Genomic DNA, 22,327 nt, shown 5'->3' with positions numbered 1-22,327 from the left:
GACATATAGTTTCAAATACATTCCTAGCTGTCATACACAGATTACTGTATAGTTTGCATGGTGACAGGTCTATAGATGGCCATGAAATTTATTGAAAATACCTAGGTTCTACAAATGTACAGGTTGGAAATTATCTGTGGGCTGTTAACGCCCAATGGCCTAGACTGAAAGAAATTATAAAAACAGATGTAGATATTACCTGATTCCAGAAGATGCTGATTTTTTTTTTTTGTATTTTTTTTTTGTTCTTTAGTGAAATAGAAGATGAATTCAGCTGAAATCACTGAAGATGATGAAGGTAAAGTATTATACTTTGTGTAATTTATGATCAGGCAAAAATACTTGTTGAATGATAGCCTTTGTAATCTGGTAAAGAGTACACTAGGATCAAGTCAAATTACATTAATAGGTTTTTAAAAGCTATCTGAATCACACTGTTACCTTTGTTATTCATTTTATTTTCTGCTCTACATCCTTCCTTCCCCTCGAGAAAAATCTTCCTACTGTAACTTTATTTGTTTATACTCTAGGTTCTTTGGGGAAGAAACTGTCATTTACTGAATGACTGAATCATTCCTAGCGTATTAAAAACTTGACTTTGGGGTGGCATCAGCATACACTTCTTGTACAAGTCATAAAAAATAATGATATTCTTCAAAACACATTTTCATAAAAAGAAACAAATCACAAAAGATTGTATTAAGGGTGTCATGGTTTTCTGGAGAGAGTACTTTATCTTTCTAAACCTTCTCTTTTTCCAGTAAAAATTCCTAAAAAAAATATTGTGAAAGTAGAAACAGAAAACGAAGATGAAGCTCTAGACTGCTCAGTAACATCCAGATCTGCTGAGAAACACTCACTGGATGGCGCAGTTACTTGCCTACAGGATTCCAACAAACGGAAACAGACCTCACTTGGGTGTGATGGTTCAGGGAGCCAGCAAGATGTCTTACCCAGTGTGAAGAAAAGACGCTTTACACAAGAGGTGACTTCTCTATACATGACTGTGCAATTTTACTGTTCATATTTTATAGGCTAAATTCCTTGCTGCTATAGGCAAAATGCAAGTCAGTTAACTAGATTTGCATTAGTACCAAGTCTGAGTCAAATATGGCTAATCTTAACCCAGTTTGCACACGTTACTTGTCTGGGTATTTCTTTAAATAATGTGATCGTATCTGTGAAATACACATATAGGTTAATTCATTCATGTGAAGTATATTTTTGTTGTTTTTCAGAGAAAGTAGGAGCAGGTAGTGATTTGGATTAACTGAGCATGACTCTTGAGTACAGTCCCTCTCATGTCACACAGTCCTTCAGCTGGATCCTCAGTGGTAGAATCAGGGCTGTAATTCTTCCTTCCGTGACACAGATTTTGATGTCAGTGAGACAAGTAGAAATTTGTGTATTACTTGAAAGATAAAAATGCAGGGATGCAGAAGACTTCGGCATGTCAAGAGCAGAATGTATTACAGCTTCTGGTGCAGCATCCCACTTGTAACAATCCAGATGTTTGCCCAGCTGGTCAAGGACATGCCCAGTCTCTTTCGTTATCCTGTTCTAGTGTTTCACCTCTCTAGCAATTGGGGATTTTCATTAATCTTTGCTGAAAGTGATCAAGTTTCTTTTTGTCCTTGCTCTTTTCAGTAGGGAGAGCAGTGATCATTTTTTCCTAGAAAAGTCTTCTGCACAGGGGAAAATTGGTGTGATGTTGTCCACCTTTAGCCTTTCCTTTCCAAGACTAAAATTCTGTTTCTTCAGCTCTTCTTCAGGAGTCACCTTATATTTTTGTTGTTCTCTTTGAAATTCCTGAAAGGTTAATGTCCAGTGTTGGATAGTCACATCTCTTCTAACACGCTCTAGAGCAGGATAATGACCTCCTGTTTTTCATACTCAGCACTTTATTAAAATAACCTAGATTCAAATTCATCCTCTTTTGAATAACTTCAGGCCCTGGGTTATATTTAGTTTATGACCTACTCTAACGCACATATCCTTTTCTGCTGTTCTGCTACCTAGCCAGTTATTCCGTGTTGTATTTGTGCATTTCGTGTCTCCTTTCTAGCCGTAGCTCTTCATATTTCTTTTTCTTGACTGTCATCTCTCTGACTTCTCGGGGCTGTTTTTTTTTCCCTGAATGCCTGTGGTAGGTAGGTTTTAATCTTATTACACAGTTTCTTTCTTTTCCTTTCTCTTTTACAATTTTTTTACTTACATTCAAATTCTTAAAAGAGCTTCATCACGGTCTCCAAACTGTGCTTGCTTTGGATTTTAGTGTTTGCTGTTTGCCTGTAATAAATTTTTAAATTTATTTGAACTGAATTATAACTTTGAACTTATAATATCAGAAAGTGACCCAGTAACAATGATGAAAATTCATTCTGGACTGACCCCAATGAATCAGCATGTTTAGTTAAATAACCAACCAGAAATAGTCCTCAATCCTAATAACATTTTTAAAGTTAATTACTTTTCTAGTACCAATATGTTGTTTTAGTTGATGACTTCATTAACTATTTCTGTTTAAACAGAGGACAAAATGTTAATTATTTTTGAGAATATTGTGCATGTAGTATATTTACTACACATCATATAGGCATCTATGTATGATATAAGTAGAGCTGTACTTTTTATGTTATGTAACTCTACTATTGGGCTGGTGATTATATTACAAATGTCTTTCTATCAGAAGACATTTCTCTTTTTTTAAAATTCTGATTGTTCCTTCATAACCAGAAATTAATTTTCCCTAATTTTCTTTAAAAAAAAAAAAAAGTAGAATATTCCAAGTTTAAAAAATTTATGTGCAAGACATTTCCAAATTCTTATGTGTTTGATAGAATCATCTTATATATTTCTTGCTCATATATTTATTCTTCTTTACTCATATGCTAGTATGTTATGTTTATATTCTTACAGATATTTAGACTTTATTTATCAAGCATAAAAAAGCACATAAATTGGCTGGACTTTAGCACTGAGCAGAGCAGTAACTAAACAACTTTTAAAACTTGGCTTAGGACTCCAAGAGATAATGTGAGACTATTTCACAATTACTTATATTGGTCGATGTTTACCAAAATACTGCATTTTGCAAATGTTCAAAGAATGTGTATAGTACAAAAACATGCTGTGCAAATGTAATATAAAAAGCAGCACTATCTTATGTACATTGAGTCTCATAGAACAATATCTTTGATTATTTTTTGATGGTACATTAAAACTGTTCATCTTAAATAGGTGCAGTATTATCTGAATACATTGATGTTTAAAGATCAGTGTTACAGAAAACTAATTAAAATTAGTAAATATTAGTTTAATGGGAGAATTTATGGAAAGCCATATGTTTATGCTGTGGATAGTGCTGTTCCCAGATCAAAACAGTGTAAAGGCAAGATAATTAAAAGCAAAAGAAGAGAAAATGAGAATGCATCTGAAATAGAAAATCGTTAAATATAGGCCCAAATGTGTTGTCATCTGTTAGTCGAGCACTGACTATGTGTTTCTGAAATGCAGATAACCAAATCCGTCCCGCAACCAGATCCGAACGCTGTGAGCTGCATTAGTGAAAGGGCAGCAGTTCTGCTGCCGTCGCAGCAGAGATCTGCTCCAGTTCTTAGCGTGGACACCTCTCCCCCTCCAGAGCGCTGCGTCCAAAACTGAGAGTGCAAACTTTCTCAGTACTCACTGTCAAAGTGCAATAAGATAGTTAAGACAATGATTTTGTGATGTTTAATATACATTCTAATATTACTTTGCCCTGTGTGTGAGGTGTTCATTAATAGAAGTTACCCGCACATTGCCAAGTTTTATTATATAATTAATTAGGGAAAAGGTACGGCAGGAGTTCTGATGAGAACTGACAGGCGACTGGTGGCCCGTGGCAAGCTATTTAGTAGAGAAGGAATTGGATGAATCATACCTTGTATGTGAAGTAATATTTTGAATCTTCTCTGAAAACAGGAGTGTTTTGGAAGAGCTAGCTACTTAGGCAGCAGGTCTCACTGTGTCTCTGAGAAATGTATTCTCCAGAACTGCAGTTTTGTTTTGTTCTTTTGATCTAAAATAGTAAAAGAAATTTGTAATTCAGCCTGCGTGTCCCACTGGGGAGCAGAACTATGTTTATTGTCAGTGGAGATTTCCATGACCTGCTTTCAGGTGATGTCTATTTGTGAGAGCTCTATTACCATGCACAAATACCTCTGTTTCTCCACTGACAAGTAGAGGTGGTGTATGATGACTTCAGCCCCATTGTGGGACTACAGTTGGGTGGGAGCAGTGTGCATCGCAGTCTGCTCACAGTTCCGTCTCTTGTGTTCTGGTATTTTACAAGTCACAAAGAGTTAATTTAGTTTGGGTATATCATACCATTTGCTGGGGTGAAGTCACCCTTTAATAGGTGGTGGTGTTCCAGGACTCTGGTTCCTCGCTGTCCTCATAGCAAATGTGCTTTAATATGAGTGGGACTGGAGGGACAGTCTTCTAAATGCACCTGGAAGTCAGGTGTCCTGGGCACCACCACGGCTAGAGATTCTGCGCACTGTGAAATATATTGCCTTTGCGTTATGCTTTCATTTTATCATCTGTCCATCCACACAGCTTTGGATGTGAAAACACGACGTTTCATGTGTAGGGTTGTATGATGTGAATGAGAGCAGAACTTGGAAACGCAACTTCAATTTAATTGAGTCTGCTGATTCCTAAACTCAGTGGAAACCAGCTTGTTTGTTCTGAGCCTTTTTTGAGTATGCATTGCTTTAGAAATTAAAAAGTAATTAGATTCAATTTGTCACTGCAGTAAGCAGATGCCAAGTGTGAGTACACATAGGGACCAGATTAATTTCATGAGTGTTACAGTTCTGTTTTTTCAGAAAGGAATCTTAATTCAAGTTCCTGACTGTAGGACGTAGTGGGGTCTTCACTAGAATTGCAAATTTCTTGTGGCTCTCAGCTCAGACCTCAAGCCTGTGTTCCATTTGTTTTAATAATTGAATGCAAATTCTGTGTTTTTTATCTAATTACGTTCTGTGAAACAAGCCAAGCAAAATGTTTCAGTACAGTCTTCTCTAAAATCTGTGAGTGTTTTCTCGTGTTTGAATTCTGTATGTTGGGTTTTGATTCTGTTTTACCTACTCAACTTCCTAAGAATTATTTGCAATACCCATGTGTTTGCAAAAAACCCCAATCCACTCAAGCCCTGCATATTTGCTGTGAGTCGATGAAAATGCTTGCTTCCAATTTCAAGCAATGAGGAAGAGTTAGACATTACTGAGAACATTAATTCCTTAAGAGTTTGTTACTGTTTTTCATATAAATAATTCAGAAAATTAGAAACCCATGAGTCTAGACTTCCCTTGCCTTTGAGAAATAAAGAAATCTTAGGCTTCCCTTTTTAAAAAGACAATACCAAGGTACTTTTTGCTTTAAGTTTTTATTATTTAAATAGAATACTTCTTTTAAAATTACAGTTATTCTTAGAACTTGTTCAGGGGTTGTACACCATTATAAAAAAAAAAACAAAACCAAACTATATAAACTTTTCATATCAGAAAAAAGAGAATAAGCATAATTTTGGTGTCTTATAGCCTTTGTGGTATTTTTAAAAGCTAACCTAAAGAGAGTGCTGGAACATTAAATGCAGTCGTTGGAAGCAGTGGCAAGGTCACAGGACTAGGAGGCAGAAAATCTAGATTCTATTCTTGGCTCTGTTGCTGACTTGTTGCCACCCAAATTCCCTACAGCCCAAGATCCTCATACGTAAGGTGAAGCATATTGATACTTAATTTGGGAGAGTATTTAGAGCTCTGTGGGTAAAGAGTACTAAGGATTATTATTGCATTTCTCTTTCATGGAGAAAGCCATGAGCCAAAACAAAACAAAAAACCTAAATAATTTTTTGCTGCATTTTTATTTTTCCTACTGAATTTATTAATTTTGATGTATTTAACACAACTAAGGTCTCTGGAGAAAATCTGACTTTGTGTATTTATGTAACTGGCTGCTTAAGAGGCATATATTTATAGCTAATGTTTTTAAGATAGTCTTACTAATGCAATATTTATTCATTCGAAGGGCCCCCTTTCAAACATGAAGAACAGAGACACTGGCTCACCCACTCAGGTAAATGCAGAGCAGCCAAACAAGAACAAGACTCCTAACGTAACGTGGCTCTGTGAAGAAGAATCCTTCAGTGACATAACCACTCCATCTTATAAAAAACCTCTCTATGGCATCTCACACAAAATCACGGAGAAGAAGAACCCGCCAGGAGCCGAGCAGTTTGCTTCTTACGAGTTGTTTGAAAAAATCAACCCCAGCAGTCCCTCGCATCTTCGGACTTTGAACGATCAACGCAAAAGGGACTCGGCTGCAGCCATTGCCGTAACAGCGGCCACCGCAGATTCTGACCCAAATATTTATTCTTTGATACAGAAAATGTTTTACACGCTTAACACCCTCAATACCAATATGACTCAGCTTCACAGTAAAGTTGACCTGTTGTCTCTGGAGGTCAGCAGAATTAAAAAGCAAGTCAGCCCAGCAGAGTCCGTTGCAGACTTCAGGCCTCCCCCGGAGTACCAGCTGACTTCTGCAGAGCTCAAACAAATCATGGATCAAAGCACGTCAGGCGGAGACCTCGCTTGCCGCTTGCTGGTGCAGCTCTTCCCAGAGCTCTTCAGCGACGATGAGTTCAGCAGAAGCTGCAGCGCATGCGGCTTTCTCAACAAAAGGAAACTTGAATCTCTTCATCTGCAGCTTATCCGCAACTACGTGGAAGTTTGTTATCCTTCTGTGAAGAATACAGCTGTGTGGCAGGTGGAGTGTTTGCCTCAAGTCAATGATTTTTTCAATAGATTTTGGGCTCAAAGGGAAATGGAAAACAGTCAGCAGAATGTGCAATCGTCCAGTTTTTATGAGACTGAGCAGGTCGAATCCTCTCATTTTATGGAGGATAAAGAGCAGGAGGAAGCTTTGTCCTTGGACAGGAGTAGTGCCATTGCCTCAGATTACATGCTGGATGCTCAGGATCTCAATGAATTTTTAGATGAAGCTTCTTCTCCAGGGGAATTTTCTGTTTTTTTGTTACACAGGTTGTTTCCGGAACTCTTCGACCACAGAAAATTAGCTGAAAGGTATAGCTGCTTTGGAGACTCTGGAAAACAACTGCTGGATCCTCATCGGCTTCAAATAATCCGTAGGTACACTGAAATTTACTTCCCAGATGTGCAAGAAGAAGAAGCCTGGTTGCAGCAATGTGTGCAGCGAATAAACGATGAGCTTGAAAACGCATACATGGATGGAAGTGAATGTGATCAGATGAGAGATGACTGTTACGATTCTTCTAGTTTACCAGATGATGTGTCAATCATAAAAGTGGAAGACAGTTTTGAATATGAAAAGCCTGGCAGACGCTCAAAAAAAATTTGGCTTGTACCCATAGACTTTGACAAACTTGACTTTCCCCCTCCCGATTTTGATGTCCCTGTCCCAGATTACTTGTTGAACAAAGAACAGATTAAAAGCATATATGAAAGCAGTCTTTCCATAGGCAATTTTGCCTCTCGATTGCTTGTTCTCTTATTTCCTGAACTGTTTACTCATGAAAACTTACGGAAGCAATACAACTGTAGTGGATCTTTAGGCAAGAAACAGCTCGACCCCACTAGAATTAAATTAATTCGACATTATGTGCAGATACTGTACCCCAGAGCAAAGAACGACAGAGTGTGGACGTTGGAGTTTGTTGGGAAGCTTGACGAGAGGTGTCGGCGAAGAGACACAGAGCAAAGGCGCACGTACCAACAGCAACGGAAAATCCACGTGCCGGGGCCCGACAGGAGGGAATTTCTCAGCTATGCAATAAACCCTGAGAGGTTTCGAGAAGAATTCGAAGGGCCGCCGCTGCCACCGGAGAGAAGCAGCAAGGATTTTTGCAAGATACCACTCGATGAACTCGTTGTTCCTAATCCAGACTTCCCCGTGCCTTCTTTGTATTTGCTGTCTGATAAGGAGGTAAGAGAGATAGTGCAGCAGAGCCTGTCAGTCGGCAACTTTGCTGCCAGGCTTCTCGTAAGGCTCTTTCCCGAACTCTTTACTCCGGAGAATCTCAGACTGCAATACAACCATTCAGGTGCTTGTAACAAAAAACAGCTCGATCCTATCAGGCTGAGACTGATCCGTCATTACGTGGAGGCAGTTTACCCCGTGGAGAAAATGGAAGAAGTATGGCATTATGAATGTATACCGAGCATTGATGAAAGATGTCGGCGTCCTAACAGAAAAAAGTGTGATATACTGAAAAAAGCAAAGAAAGCAAAAAATTCCTAAGACTTTGACCACTAAATTATTGTCAGGATTATGCTTTGGTTTAGACCGAGGGGCCTGTCAGGAGCTGGGGGTGCTCAGCATCTAGGAGAGTCAGGCACTAAGTTTGTTGCGTTTTAACGTGTGTGTTGCATCTATGTGGGCACCGCAGCAGTGGGAAGTGGCTTACTACGTTTGTACATGGGTAAAGACCGTAAGTCATCGGTGACAGAGCTATCAATGACTCCCTAAAAGCATGATTTTCACTGGTGCAAATACATGTATTGAAACTGTATTACTCCACTCCCCATTTCTGCATCTTCCTTTTTATCACTTTCTAATAATAAAGAATTTTTTTTTAAATCATTGTGCTCTTCAGGGGCAGTTTTTCATTAAACCCTTATGGACAGACTCATTAGTTAATTCGGAGTTTGAAATTTAAACTTAAATTTGAAAGTGCCACGTTCATTGAAAATCATTGGAATATTAGACTTCGCTTCTACAGTAATTGCAGCTTCGCATTTGTTTTTGTTCTTGATGATATGGAGATACTGAAAATAATACTGTGTCAAAGAATGGGTCAGAATGGTGTCATTTGCATTTTTCAGTGTTACCTGGTTTTTATTTCTGAAACCAAGAATGTATTGTTGAAGAACTGAGATGTGAGCATAGACACAATGTGAATGTTTTTGTTTTTTTTTTTTAATATTGGCACCACAAGCTTAATCCTGCCCTGTGAGTTCTTTTTTTGTTTTGTCCCGTGTCACTGCTGGCGTGAGTGAGGATGGCTTGTCTGAATAAAGCCAGTAGAACAGACCCAAGCCTATAGCCGTGGAATGTCTTGCCATCACCTACTTGCCACTCAATTTGTAAAATAACAAAGACAACAACAAAAAGACATGAAACAAGAACTTAGAAAAATTTTAGACCTTACTCTCTATCAAAATCGTGATTCCAAAGGTTTCCAGTATTCATACTGAATTGCATATGTAAAAAGTATGTGCAAAGATTTGTGACGGAGTTAAGTGTTTCAGGGTCCCCACGTATGAGCTGTGGAAATGTAACTTATTCTTTGTGTGAATGCAGCACCATCTGGATATTTCAGGTGTGGGGATATTGAACTCTCTCACTTTGCCAAATTGATTTCCTGTAATTAGTAGCTATTTGGAGACTTAACTGTGTATGTATAACTTTGGTTCATACAGTCAGGTTTGCATCATTAATACATTCAAGTGTAACAAAGACCACCCAGAACCCAATGTGAATTTGCTGTATGATTTGTCACTGGAGAGTGCTGCTTTAAAACTAGTTTTCCTCTTTTTTTTTTTTTTTTTTTTAGTTTTAATACTGGTAGAAATGGTGAGAGAGAGTCAGCCATGGATTTTTAAGGCAGTAGAGAGAGTGGTTACTTACTGACCATTGTGGGAAAACCTTGGAGCGATTGTTGATGTTCTCTGTGGTCCTTTTTTGTTTTCTACTTAGATGGGTCATAGTATCAAATTTTAAGTCAGTTCCAGTATAATTTTCTATTTTAGCATTTGTAAGAAAGTACAAAATACTTGATATTTTTACTTCAGATTTTTAGAGTTTATTGTTCTTAAGTCATATTGATCTCCTTCTTTTAAAAGCAAAACAAAATGTTTTTTCCTAATGGCAAGAACTAGTAAGAGTATTATGTTAAACCAGGAGTAAATCCTAATAGATCGTAGCATTTGCTCATTTTCCCCATATGCTAGCAACATTCTCAAAGAATGTATGAAGAAAGTCATGAATGTACTAAATAATACACTGATACTGTTTATCTCCGTTTAAATGTTTCCTGTTGGTTTAAATAATAGCAGACCATGCACAAAATGGATATCAGAGAAAATATGGCTATAATAAAATGAGAACATTTTACCAAAGATAAAGAACTGATACCACAATGTCTGCATCTTATCTTTCATTTTAGTGCATAAATTTAGCAAATTGAATGTATCAGAAACCAAGGCTTTCTCTTGTAATTGTATGCTACCTAGCACCTCTGTGAAATTTTTTACATGCACTTTTACGGGAGATATAAAATGACAGAAATTATTAACAGCTGCTTAATTTGTTGTTGCGAATGGCTGCCCAGAAGGTAAGAAATATAACTGTATTTTCTTACCTTAATGTCGTACATGTTTCACCACTTAGTGATGTCAAAGCTCCCAGAAGGATTCGATATATATTAAACTTTTGTACAACTGGCAGATGTTACTAGCTAGCATGCAAATGTGAGACATACATACTGACTTTTACTGTAGATGTTGACATTAAGTCAAAAAATCAGTCCATTCATATTAAGTAGTGAAAAAAACAATTTTCACCTTTTAAAATTACATTTTTGAAAGTGGGTATAGAAAGATTTTCGTTTTTTTCTCTTCTGTCAAATTGCTGTGTACATTCCTTGTATCTCACTCTTCAGAATCCTTTCATGATTCATTTGATTATATGTTTTATAACTGATATCAAGAAAATACACACATATGACTCGTGACATAGTTCACTAATGGAAGTTCTTGCAGTGCATCTGAAGTACAGCCACTTCATCCAGTTGGTCAGTCTTGTAAATAAATTAAAGGCATATTATTTTCATACAAGAGGAATGTTGTCTGGTGATTGCTTGAGTATAAGCAGGAATTTCTTTTGTATAAACTCTGTTACTAAGCTCTGAGACGACCTTAGCTAGTAAGATAATACATGAATGAAAATACCCTGGTTTGCTGCAGCCATTTAAAAAGATTTTTCTGTCTTTCACACTTTTTTTTGGTTGTTGTTAAAAAGAACAAATATAATTTTGAAAGTGAGGCTATGATACGAAGATTGCTAGATATTGAAGTGTTTGGAACATCCATAGCCGTGCACACGCTGGCTTCCTACAGATGAACACTACTTTTTACCTGCCAGGTCAGTAAACCCTGTTAAGGTGAGTATCAAGTGTCTCTACTTCTTATAGTTTAAATATATCAGCTTTGGATAAGCATCGAATCGCCCGCTTCCAACAGCTGTCTCAAAAGAAACACTGTAATATATCATAGCTCTTTATTTTTGCATCTTACCCATTTTCTACAAATTAAAAACTTACTTAGAAGCTCTGTAAAAGATGTAAAGGAAAGAAATCCCCACTTGTTTGTCTTCATTCTTTCCTATCTACTTTTTTTTCTCCTAGTAAATATTCAGATGGGTAAGTTTCTAGTACTGACAGTGCTTTCAAAATCCTCATTTCTCCCCCTCCATTATATAAGTCATTCATCTAAACGTTCTTATAGAATTTTCTTACAGAGAACATACTACTCATCATTATCTTTGTCACAGCTCGTACTGATCCTGTTCTGAGAGGCCATCTCCTGTGGTAGAGCTCTGGCTGAAGGAGCTGCCCTGCATTGGCCAGTCCCAGCGCTGGAAGCAGACGACTCCTCCTAACAAAATCAAAACCTCATCATATTCATAACATTTTCCTTACACCTCATCTGATTGGCAGGAGGTTAGTCCCTACACTGTATTACTTTTATCTAGCATATTCCTGTTTATTTTTTGTCATTTTCTAGATGCCATCTTTTCTAGTTAGTGGCCAGAAAAGCCTGTGACATGGGCAGACTGCCCGCTTACTCCATTTCTGGATCTGTTCTGTGGTGGGGCTGTGGTCCCCACTCAGCATTTTTCTTTTATTAATAATTCGGAAAGAAGAACTTTGATTCTCACAGGAAGGGAAGAGCTGTAATAGAAGGGAAATAAAGCTGTTCTGGAGAATATGACAAGCTCTTTTCCTACTTCTCCCTTTTCTCCCTCCCACCCCCATCCCAAAAGGCAAACATGAATCAAACAAACTTGTTCTTTTTTTTTAACTACATTCTCCTTACTTTCTTTTTAAAAAGTTAGCAGGACTCCCCAGTCAAAAAAATGGGCAAAATCACCATGTATCCAATCACACTACAATTTGTGTTAAGAGATGGAAACAAAATAAATTGCGATTGCTGAAGACTGGAGGAAGATCAGCTAATTAGTATCTCCCCACACACACAAATGTCAAGTAATCATTCCCAATTTCCTTCTCAAATTTCATTACGGCAAAGCACCTGTTGTCATTGTTTCCAGAGGCATTTTGTAGTGGTCTGTGTTACTGCTCCATTCCTTGGGGGGCAAAATGCTCCTTTAATCATTACACTTTTGGGACCGTACCATTTCGGTGAGCTCATAAGGTAGCGTGTTAGAAGTTCTACAAATGTTTTCCTGTGAAAAGAAAATCCTGAGGTACCTGTCAGCAGTAGGAATGAGTCACTTCATAAGATCACATCCTACGTTTGAGATTTGATCTCTTGTATAAAACCTAGGAGTTTGGTTTTTATGTCATCTAATCCTGTCCCTTGTCTCTCTTGCTCCCTTATCTCTCCTTGTTCCAAGAATTTAAAAAAAACCCCAGGGTCTCCTTGAAGTGCTTGTCTATATGTGCACTGAATACTCAAGTGCTGGAAAATGAAGCATTTTTTTTAGCTTCAGCAGTACTCGGGTTTGCATGGCTCCCACACACCCTTTTGCATTCCTTTCCCCATGCATGCCATCGTAGAATGACCACCGCAATTGGGCTGCACAGGCTGTTGAGCACTGTAATTTGGTAGGTGCTGAAGGTAGACTGTCCTGTTCTGACATGCCATTACACACACAAAAAAACCCCACCAACCAAGAAACAACTAAAAAAAAAAACAAACTCCAAAATAAAACCCAGAAACACTTCGGTTCTTTTCTGTTCTATGGAAAAAAGAATTTCCTATTATTTTGGAGGGCTAGAGGGGTCAGAATATAACCCCCCCTCTCTCTGTGTTGATCTGTAGGCAGCAGAACTCGAAAGGCTCAAAGAGCTGGGGCTCTTTAGCCTGGAGAAGAGAAGGCTGAGGGGAGACCTCATCTATGTTTACAAGTACCTAAAGGGTGGGTTGAAGGATGATGGAGCCGGACTCTTTTCAGTGGTTCCCAGCGATAGGACGAGGGACAACGGGCACAAGCTGGAACATAGGAAGTTCCATTCAAATATGAGGAAGTACTTCTTTCCGGTGAGGGTGACAGAGCACTGGAACAGGCTGCCCAGGGAGGTCGTGGAGTCCCCTTCTCTGGAGATTTTCAAGACCCGCCTTGATGCAGTCCTGAGTAACGTGCTCTAGGCAATCCTGCTTTAGCAGGGGAGTTGGACTAGGTGATCTCTAGAGGTCCCTTCCAACTCTGACAATTCCGGGATTCTGTGAGTGTGGGTATGTGCCTGCTTTAGTTGACCAGACTGACTCTTCTGTCAGACCCGAATCCAGCTCCTGTGTGAGCACTTCCCTGCTATTCCTTCACAGGATCCTCCCCACCCTGCTCCGTGAGGCAGGCTGGCCCTCCTGCAGCAGATGCTGCTGCGTGTGACATTGCTCCTGCAGCGGGTGACACAGGCAAAGCTGTGTGCTACGCCAGCGACAACTGGGTCCTGTGCCCACAGCCTGACGGTGCCTGCCTCAGGAGACCAGAGAGGCTTCTGGATCAGGCCATGTCTCTGTGCAAAGGCAGATGTGGTGGCCATTCTGGGCTCCAGGCCTGACAACCAGCGTGAGGCTGGGTTTGTCTGTGGTTAATGCAGAGGTGCCTTGGACAGCATGGGCGTCTGGGCAGCCTCCGGTGAGCTTGTCAGTCACTTCTCAAGCCATCCAAACCTCCCTCTCAGCAGTATCTCCGTGAGAAAGCCCTTTCATACGGTTCCTCCACCATGCAGACTAAGAACGGCAAACACCCACGTCCCGGAGCTGGAAATTCATGACAGCAGTGACAGAAGGCAGAAGCAGCAATCACTTACCCAATTAACGGTACGTACCCCGAACTCTGAACAAGAGGAAAAGCTTTGTATGTGTCCCCCACCACCCAGTACTCAGGGGCACTAGAGATTTGTTAGTTGACTAGTGGCAGATTCTCTGTTTCGGGAAGACCGTTAACACCTTGTTTTACCACTTCTTACTACTTTGCCATGTCATCTGACTGGACACTTGGCCATGTTATCAGAAGGACTCCGTTATCTTAAATTTGTGGCTGATGAAGGTAAGATGCACAGCTGATTCCCAGATAAGTTTGATATCTGTGTTTTACACACACACTGTCCGTGTGAGCCTACCTTGTCTAAAAGTCCCCTGAGGGTCCGGCAAAAAATGGGGCTGTGACATGTCTGTTCCTACACCTCCCAGAGCACACACTGGCTCTGCTCACCTGGCACTCGCGTCAGTCATTAACCAAGCCTGGCCTTTCTTTAGCTCACAGTCCAAATGTTTAAAGGCTGCAGAAACAAGCACAACCTGCTCAGCAATGCCAGGCCCCAATAAAAGGGTCAGATCGATAGAGAAGCTTATCCAGGAGAGATCAACGTAGCCAAGCCGACAGCTACTCACCTTCCTGCTGTCATAGTTTTCCTCTGAGATCACCCTGGGTGATTGCTATGCTGAATCCCTTCACTTCTGCAGTGTAAGGATCACCAAAATCCCCCAAGAAAGCTTTCCAGGACCATGTCCTCTTAAAAGCCAATTTTTTTTAGAAGGTCACTACGCCTCTAAAACGTGAAATAGACATTTATCTGCATCTTTAAACATCTACACAAGCAAAAAAAAAAACAACAAAAAAACCCAAACCAAAAAGCCCAAACCAGCACAGATTTGTAGCTATGCCTAAAGAAAGCTAGAAATGATTCTCAATCCCGCACTCAGCAGTCACCCCTTCCAAGGCTACAGAGAACAGCAGGTCCAGGCTGCTTAAATACCGACATCGAGTGGCTGTTGGAAGTTGAGCCCAACAGTTCCCATGTGCTCTGAACCAGGGGAGCACCATTGCTTCCTCTCACCTGAGACACAAAACACGGCAAACATCCAGTCGTGACTTTACCAGAGCTTTTATGTGTGCATCCGATAGTCTGATGCTTAACCAGAGCACTAGGTTTGCTTCGTGGGCAACAATTTTGTGCCTGCCCATTCAGATTTCAGGAACACCAGAGAGAAAGTGTCCTGGAGTATGCTCCAGCTGCCTGTTCTGGACTGTCTTCTTCCCCCTGCACTCTTGAGACTAGCCAGGGAGCGGACCGTGAACTGAATGAATGGCAGCTCTCCACTCCTACTGGCCAGCTTTCCTGTAGACACACACCTCCGTGTGACTGCCTAAACAGAATCATATGTTAAATAGATATATAGGATATATATTAAATGTATATAAACAGAACAAAAAATCTGTCTGCACCACAGTTCATCCAACAAGTTGCTTGTGTTGGGAGAAGCCTGTGTTCAACATTACAGTTGTGGGTGGTGACTCCCGAGATGCCTGTCCCAAGTGACAGTACTCTCCTGTAGCAATACAGGCATGAGTTTTTCCTCACAGTATGGTTTGACCTTTGCTCAGATCATCTAAGTATTAATTATTCTCTTAAATGCCACCCGGAAATGAATATGTGACAAACTGAGATTACATTTTCCTCTGCACAGTAAAACTGTAAAAACCAGTGGTACTAACGTGTCTCCTCACTGATCCGCCTTCTCCAGGAGAGCAGAGGATCTCTGCCATGATTCATTCTCTGTCACCATGAAGTTTCCTGCTTAGAAATACGCAGCTGCAATCAGTATCCTCTTGTGCTCTTGGTATAGCAGCAGTGTGTATCAGCACGGAGTTGGTATCATTAACCAAGATGAAACCAATACTGAAAAAGGAAGCAATTTTACGTAATTGGGTTTTTTATCCTTATTATCCCTATTTCGTGAATCCACAGATAAAGTTAAGAAAGCAGTTCTGCTTGTTGTGATGTCAGCTTTAATGTAATCTTTCTGATTAGCAAAACTACACAGCAATTAAAGAGTGATCAAATTAGCCTTTATTTGTTCATTATATATAACATCTGTAAGGAAACTGCCTGGAAATGTAAGGGTTGGATCTTTTATCCCACAGTACCATGAAACAAAACTAACAGAAAAAGTGACAGGCTTATTGCATGGATATCGATGTACACAGCAGAGGGAGGTAACATTCTATCTAACACAAGCCCTTAAAAAAGGGTACTGTCATTTTGTTTAACCAAAATTCGTATTTAACAACGAATATAGTTTTCTGCAAAAATCTTATGCTGCCACATGCAACCCCCTGTTACTTAAGTACATCTTGTTTGGGCACTTTCAAGTTTTTCCAACGCCTCAGAATTACTTTGTATTTTTCACTTTCAGTTTTGTCAGATACTTTTTTTAAGACTACCCGCATAACTACAGCGGTTCCTGTTTCTTTATCTTCACCTACTATGAGATCCAGCGTGTCACCAAGTTTCACCTGGAAACAGAAAGAGAAGAGGAGTGATTATAAACATTCCCTGGGGAAAACAGTCCATGTCCAATTTTAATTTTGTTCCTTTCTTTCCATTTAATATCCTTATCTCACAGGAGAGGAGGAAGGCAGGTAATACTAGACCCATTATAAGTCCTCCAGCCATGAGTTTCTAGGAAAGCCATAGCAAAAAGCAATTAAATGTCTCATGACCTTCTCTGCTGAGAGCTTTACCCTCCCTGTTCTACAACCGACGCTTAACTCTGTGAAAAAGGCGTAATGTAGTATGTTTTTTTTCTTGAAGAGTGTTTCCTGCCAATCTTTTTGTATCAGTACAGACACAAAACAGCAACATACAAAGTTCTCTCTCCTTCCTTTAAAACCATTCTGGTGAGCTCTGCTGTGAAAGAGTACAGCCTGCAGCCCTTCTGGCTCTTACCCTGACTGTATTCCTGCGTGCTCTATCACAGATACACCAACCTTTCCTGAGCTACCCCAGTTTCAATCCCTTTCTGTCATCAAACTTCCTCTTTTTCTTTGACCATTTGCCTGCTCCACCAATATCTCAGATTTAATCATTCCTGCTCACATCTATCATCACTTCCTTCAGCAGCTTAGAAAGCTCTGTCCCTGCTACCCTCTGCCTTCTCCTGACTTTCAGCCTTAGATTTTACTCTCTCACACCACCAGTCTGCTCCCTGCCTTGGGGAATAATGTCTTACCCTGGGAATCAGTCACACACACAAAGCTGGAAGCAGAGTTAGCAATGCTATTCATTCACCTTTGCAGAGCCATTTAGCGGTTAGCTCTTCTGACCCAAGTAAAAGGAGGGAGAAGAAGAGGTCATGCCTTAGTTATTTTCTTGTACTGTATAAAAAGATTTAAATTTTAAAAAGTCTTACAGTTCTACTTTTCTTCCATAGTTTTTCTCCATTCAGCCTGAGTTCATTATTGTAGAATGCATCTTCTACTTTACTGAAGAAAAACAAGGTTTTATTGCATTTACAGTGTGCAGCAGACCAAATGCAATTGTTTCTTTGCAGATACACAAGAACACCACTCATGGGCAAGCATGTTGCCACAACTCTAATTTGCGCATAAAGGATACCTTTATGTAAGGTCAGGACAGACCTGAACTGGAAACGAAGAAAAAGTCTTTCATAGATATTAAATGAAATAATAGAATATAGTTGCTCTGTGCCACAGGTGCAAGCAATAAAAAGCTGTTTCTAAAGACTAGTCTCCTGCATACCCAATGAATAACGTCCCCTCTCCTGCACCATCCAGTTTAATAATTTTTAACTGATCAAGTTATACATAACATTGCAATGTAAGGCTTCTGTAGGTGTGATACATTTATAGACTGCACATTTACCTGCTTGACCTAGTACGTTAGGTTTATACTTACCATCACCTATTTCTACAGACATTAAGTAGTGCATTATTTTACTCCTCAATCTCAAATTAGGTCTTTTTGTATTATTTAGTACAGTATTTTGCATTTTCTTCATTTTAAATAAATAGTAACTGATAGAAACTGCCTCCTCAGCAATCTTAGAAATATTGCAGAGAGCAAAAAACTGGCTGTTTCAAGGAAGTTAAGGTGAAACAAACAAGAACACCCATAGATCCAAAGCGTATTTTTAGGCAGTCAAAACAGCTACACCCCCACCCCAAATACTAAGTTATACCAGCAATAAAAGGGTATCAAAACTCAAATTTTAGATGCATGACATCTTTCTCATCAGCAGGTTTTCTTCCATACTTACTTTCTTGCCATGTCTAGACCAGCTTTCATGATCACATCGTATCGAAGAGACTGCACTACTTTTTCAAGATCCTTGTAATCTTTTACTACATTGGGGTCATTTTCAAATTCATCTTCCAAATTGCTTTCTTCTTTGTCTTCATCCTCCTCTTCTTGTACAGTCTGTCTGTTCCTTTTAGAGCTTTTGTTACTTTTGCTCCGCAAAGAAAGTACGGAGATATACTCTGGAGACAGTCTTAGTACAGAGAGTTTTACTGGGGAAAAGCTGAAACATCTTCTGTAGTTCACTGTGTTTGCTTGACAGGTGCAGAATACGCTTCTCCTCCAAGAGAGATACAGTTTATTAGAAGGGAATTTCTCCCACAGTCCAAACCAGACATTTAGTTTTCTAAAAGTAATGATGGGGAGTCTGAAGCCAGTCATAGCATACCCTGAAATAAAACAAACATGCATAAGCAAAAATGAGCAACTGCTTGGGCTATTGGAAGGATTTCTCCAGGTACGGCATAATAGTTACTACAAGAAGATGATTATCTAGTTCCCTATAGAGCCATGCATCATCTAAAAACATAAGACTATACCAGCTTTATGATCTGCCTTTCTCATATACTGTCCACCATTACAAAGAGCTGAAACAACCAAACACTAACAACCCCGGCGGAATACTCCATTCATAATTCATTTTCCAGTGTTTCATATTAACTGTCCAAACACGTATGTGGCATTTTCCTCCCTACATCTGAAGTACAATTCACAAAAGACACAGAAACTTTGTCATAAAGAGCACAGGGAGACCTACATTTATCACGACTTTTTCTCAATAGAAAAGCAACCTGCTCTATACCCCAAACAACTAAACCCCGAAGAGAGGAGAGCTGCTTACCTTCAGCCCCTGCTCAGACCACAGCGCTCCTGCCTGGCAGAATGCCGCACGACGTCCCCCCCTGCTTCTCCCAGTAGCAAACAGTGTTATGGTAGAATTTAGGAGAAATAACCCTTCTCTATGTGCTGCAACAGGACCGACACCAGTCTCACATACCAGAAGTCCCCAGTACTGCTCCTTTCTGGAGCCATCTCTAACCTGGGACAAGTAGGTGGAAACACCCCCAAAAACCCCAGAATGTCTTCCAACACTCTTAGAAACTGATTTACAGTCCCTCCTAGCCTGCTGGAGCACTGGCTTTTATTATGGCCTTATACGTATGGAAACACGTGTTTCTTCATGAGACTGGAGCTTGTTTCCCCCACACCCAAAGCGAACTCTGCCCACGTCTGACCGAGGCGGTTTTTGTGGTTGGGGAAAAAGCCCTGATCACCGAGGGCAATTACTTGCCATATAAAAATAACCACAACTTGGCTTTTAATTTTTTTTTTTTTTTTTTTAATATGCGAACTTAAAATATATGACACATAGCTTAAAATTTGGGATGGCGCACTCCCCACCTAAGACTTGCGCCTCTCCTCAGTTTGGGAGCAAATTCCTAGAGGAGCCGTTCGAACGTGCCAACAATTATTACTGCTTATTTTTAAGGCTCTATCTTACTTCGTTCCCCATTCCCCGTACAACCGGCCGCTGAGACAGCCCCCCCCGCCCCCTTCCAGGACGGCCAACAGGGCGGGCGGCCCCTTCCCCTCACGAAAGCTGAACGGGGACCGAGATTCACCCCCCGCCCGCCCTCCCGGGGACACACGCAGGGCCGGAGGCCCGTTCAAGAGCCGGCAGCCATGCCCGCGCCACCTTCCGCGGCCTGCGGCGGGGGCCGCGCACACCTCCCCCTGCTCCCCCCGGGGACGGCCCGATCCGCCGCTGAGGCCCTCGGTGGCGGCGGGCCCGTGGAGCCCCGAAGGCGGCATGCAGGCCCACCCCCGCCGGTCCCCGCCAGCGCCCCCGGCCCCATCGATCTTGGAGCCGCGGCGGGGCCGGCCGCTGCCCCGCGTCCGCCCCCGCCGGAGGGGAGGCCCGGCCCGGCTTTCGGGGCGCAGCGGGCGGCGCGTTCGGGGCGCGGTTACCTGGGTCCTGCCGGCGCCTGGGGCCCGGGCCTGCCGCTGCCTCCCCGCGCCGCCGCTCGCAGGCCGGAGGCGGAGCCGGCTCGGCCCGGGCTCGGCGCCCTCTGGCGGGGCCGGGTGGACCGGGGCCGGGCCAGCCCCGCCGGGCAGGGCACCACCGCCGGTGCGGCTCTTCCAGTCTGAGGGTGGAAGCGCTCGGGAGGAATCACGTTAAGGCTTTTCATGTCGTTTTTATTTCACACGCCTCCCCTCTTCCCATTGCAACACGCGATGAAGTGTTTCGATGAGACCAAGGCTCGCTGCCAGGAGCCGGCCTGCCCTTTCAGCCCCCCCAGGCTCTGCCCGCACGCCCAAACCAGAAAGCAGTGGAAATCTGTCCCTGGGGAAACGCCTCCAGCCGATGCTGAAGTTTGCTGACCGCAGATTGATTTGAAAGGCTTGGCCACCGTGACAATCTGATCCAAATCCCTTCGTGGCCTGGGTTTCCCCTGTCTTGGTTACTTTCCTCCGTATCACATCTCCCTCTTCCACTCCACACCTCCGCTGTCGGCAGGAATCCCTTCCCTTGGGAGATCAGAAACCGGGAGAGGTCCATCCCTCCTCTTGTCTTCTCCCAGCTTTCTCTCTGTCATGCACCAACCACACCTCTCAGAGCTTCCGAACGCTCCGCTCTGCATTCGGGAAATTCTCTATATCCATACAAAACACAACTCCGTCATTTTGGCAGCCTCTTGCCCTGGTGTAAATGGCCATACGAGGCTCAGGGTAATTTGGCAGATGGAAGAGCCCTTCAGCTCTGAAGTTCTGCTGTTAAACGCCTGTCACCTCCCCTGACAGACCAATCCTCCCTTGGAAAATTATCAGCAAATATGGCAAGTGATGTAACTCAGCTACTGCTGCACAGCAGCTGTGCAATTAGCACAGGCATTATAAGCGATTGCTTAATTTATACCTGTATAAACTTTGTCATAAAATGTTTGAATGAAAGGGTTTTATGTCAGGGATATTTTGTAATGGAGCAATTCCTTGGCAAAGCTATTTCCCGTCCCTAGAAACCTTACCGGGAAGCAAGCTGCAAACTTCTTAATGTGCTTAAGTATTTTGAATGTCCCAGTGCCCAGTTCTGTAAGATTCTGCCTGATTTCATTTGCGAACATAGTTATTAGCTTTTTAGCACTTTCCCCCCATATTTCTTAAAATATACATACATCCTTGGGGGGGGGGGGAGGGTGGAAAGTTGGTAACTTTCTTGCATTCATAGTGGCACGTAATGAGTCAGAACAGAAATGAATGTCTGAACAGTGGGGATTCCCTGAGCAGAAATGCTACCTCCTCTACAGGGGAAAAACCCCACACCCAAAACCCAACAAACCCCCCCCTCAAACCTAGCTTTCCATACACCCCATTTTTATCAGACCTTTTAAAACTCGGTTTGTCTCATGTAGGATTAAAGTCATGCTTAACTTTGCTGGGAGTGAAGGTAACTTACTCTTAGCAAAGTTATTAGTGCCTTTCTAGGTTATTCTGGCATTATACATCTTTATTGCACCTTCATATTGAAAGGAAAGGTAAAGAACATGCCTAAAGTCGCACTGTCTTTTATATTCTTCAAAGATGATGATATAGTGGCATCTTACAAAACCAGAAAGTAATCAATTCATTGTTCAGTATCCTTTGCTGCAGGCCTGACAGTTTGCAGAAGGTTTACTTGAGTATGGCACTCAAACAGGTCCCTCCCCAGCCGTAGAGGAAATGTGACTTGGATGTCATGAACAGACATGGCACATCTGATTTATCTCATCATTGCTCAACTCCAAATAGCAACGTCACCTCTGTCATGTTTGCTTCATTTCCTAGCTCAGCTGCGTGAGTGACTGTACTAGTTAGAAGGTACATCATGTGTCGGTCATGAAAGCAGATCCT

General features: G+C 41.4%; 2 protein-coding genes across 2 annotated transcripts; one reads left to right on the top strand and one right to left on the bottom strand.

The window, feature by feature from the left end:
• Positions 1 to 253: 253 nt before the first annotated feature.
• BEND3 (BEN domain containing 3) lies at positions 254 to 10,917 on the top strand. The gene is made up of 3 exons (XM_074150690.1): positions 254 to 298; positions 762 to 985; positions 6,073 to 10,917. The coding sequence occupies exons 1-3, from the start codon at positions 265 to 267 to the stop codon at positions 8,326 to 8,328; spliced, it is 2,514 nt and encodes an 837-aa protein (XP_074006791.1). The 5' UTR covers positions 254 to 264; the 3' UTR covers positions 8,329 to 10,917.
• A 5,192-nt stretch (positions 10,918 to 16,109) lies between these two features.
• MTRES1 (mitochondrial transcription rescue factor 1) lies at positions 16,110 to 20,463 on the bottom strand. The gene is made up of 4 exons (XM_074150713.1): positions 20,408 to 20,463; positions 18,399 to 18,828; positions 17,532 to 17,604; positions 16,110 to 16,635 (listed from the first exon to the last, which is right to left on the bottom strand). Exons 2-4 carry the CDS (start codon positions 18,818 to 18,820, stop codon positions 16,459 to 16,461), a joined length of 672 nt encoding a protein of 223 aa, XP_074006814.1. The 5' UTR covers positions 18,821 to 18,828; positions 20,408 to 20,463; the 3' UTR covers positions 16,110 to 16,458.
• Between the last annotated feature and the right edge of the window lie 1,864 nt (positions 20,464 to 22,327).

Source organism: Numenius arquata, chromosome 7, assembly GCF_964106895.1.
Source record: "Numenius arquata chromosome 7, bNumArq3.hap1.1, whole genome shotgun sequence".
NCBI classification, from domain to species: Eukaryota; Metazoa; Chordata; class Aves; order Charadriiformes; family Scolopacidae; genus Numenius; species Numenius arquata.
This window is presented reverse-complemented; position numbering and strand designations above follow the sequence as displayed.

What these genes read in the sequence shown, in the direction of transcription:
- BEND3 (XM_074150690.1), top strand. Translation starts at nt 265, where the DNA reads ATGAATTCAGCTGAAATCACTGAAGATGATGAAG. An exon ending in AATCACTGAAGATGATGAAG is followed by an intron (nt 299 to 761) that starts GTAAAGTATTAT and finishes CTCTTTTTCCAG; the next exon opens with TAAAAATTCCTAAAAAAAAT. An exon ending in AAAGACGCTTTACACAAGAG is followed by an intron (nt 986 to 6,072) that starts GTGACTTCTCTA and finishes ATTCATTCGAAG; the next exon opens with GGCCCCCTTTCAAACATGAA.
- MTRES1 (XM_074150713.1), bottom strand. Translation starts at nt 18,820, where the DNA reads ATGACTGGCTTCAGACTCCCCATCATTACTTTTAGAAAACTAAATGTC. An exon ending in GGTCTAGACATGGCAAGAAA is followed by an intron (nt 17,605 to 18,398) that starts GTAAGTATGGAA and finishes GTTTTTCTTCAG; the next exon opens with TAAAGTAGAAGATGCATTCT. An exon ending in TATGGAAGAAAAGTAGAACT is followed by an intron (nt 16,636 to 17,531) that starts GTAAGACTTTTT and finishes TTCTGTTTCCAG; the next exon opens with GTGAAACTTGGTGACACGCT.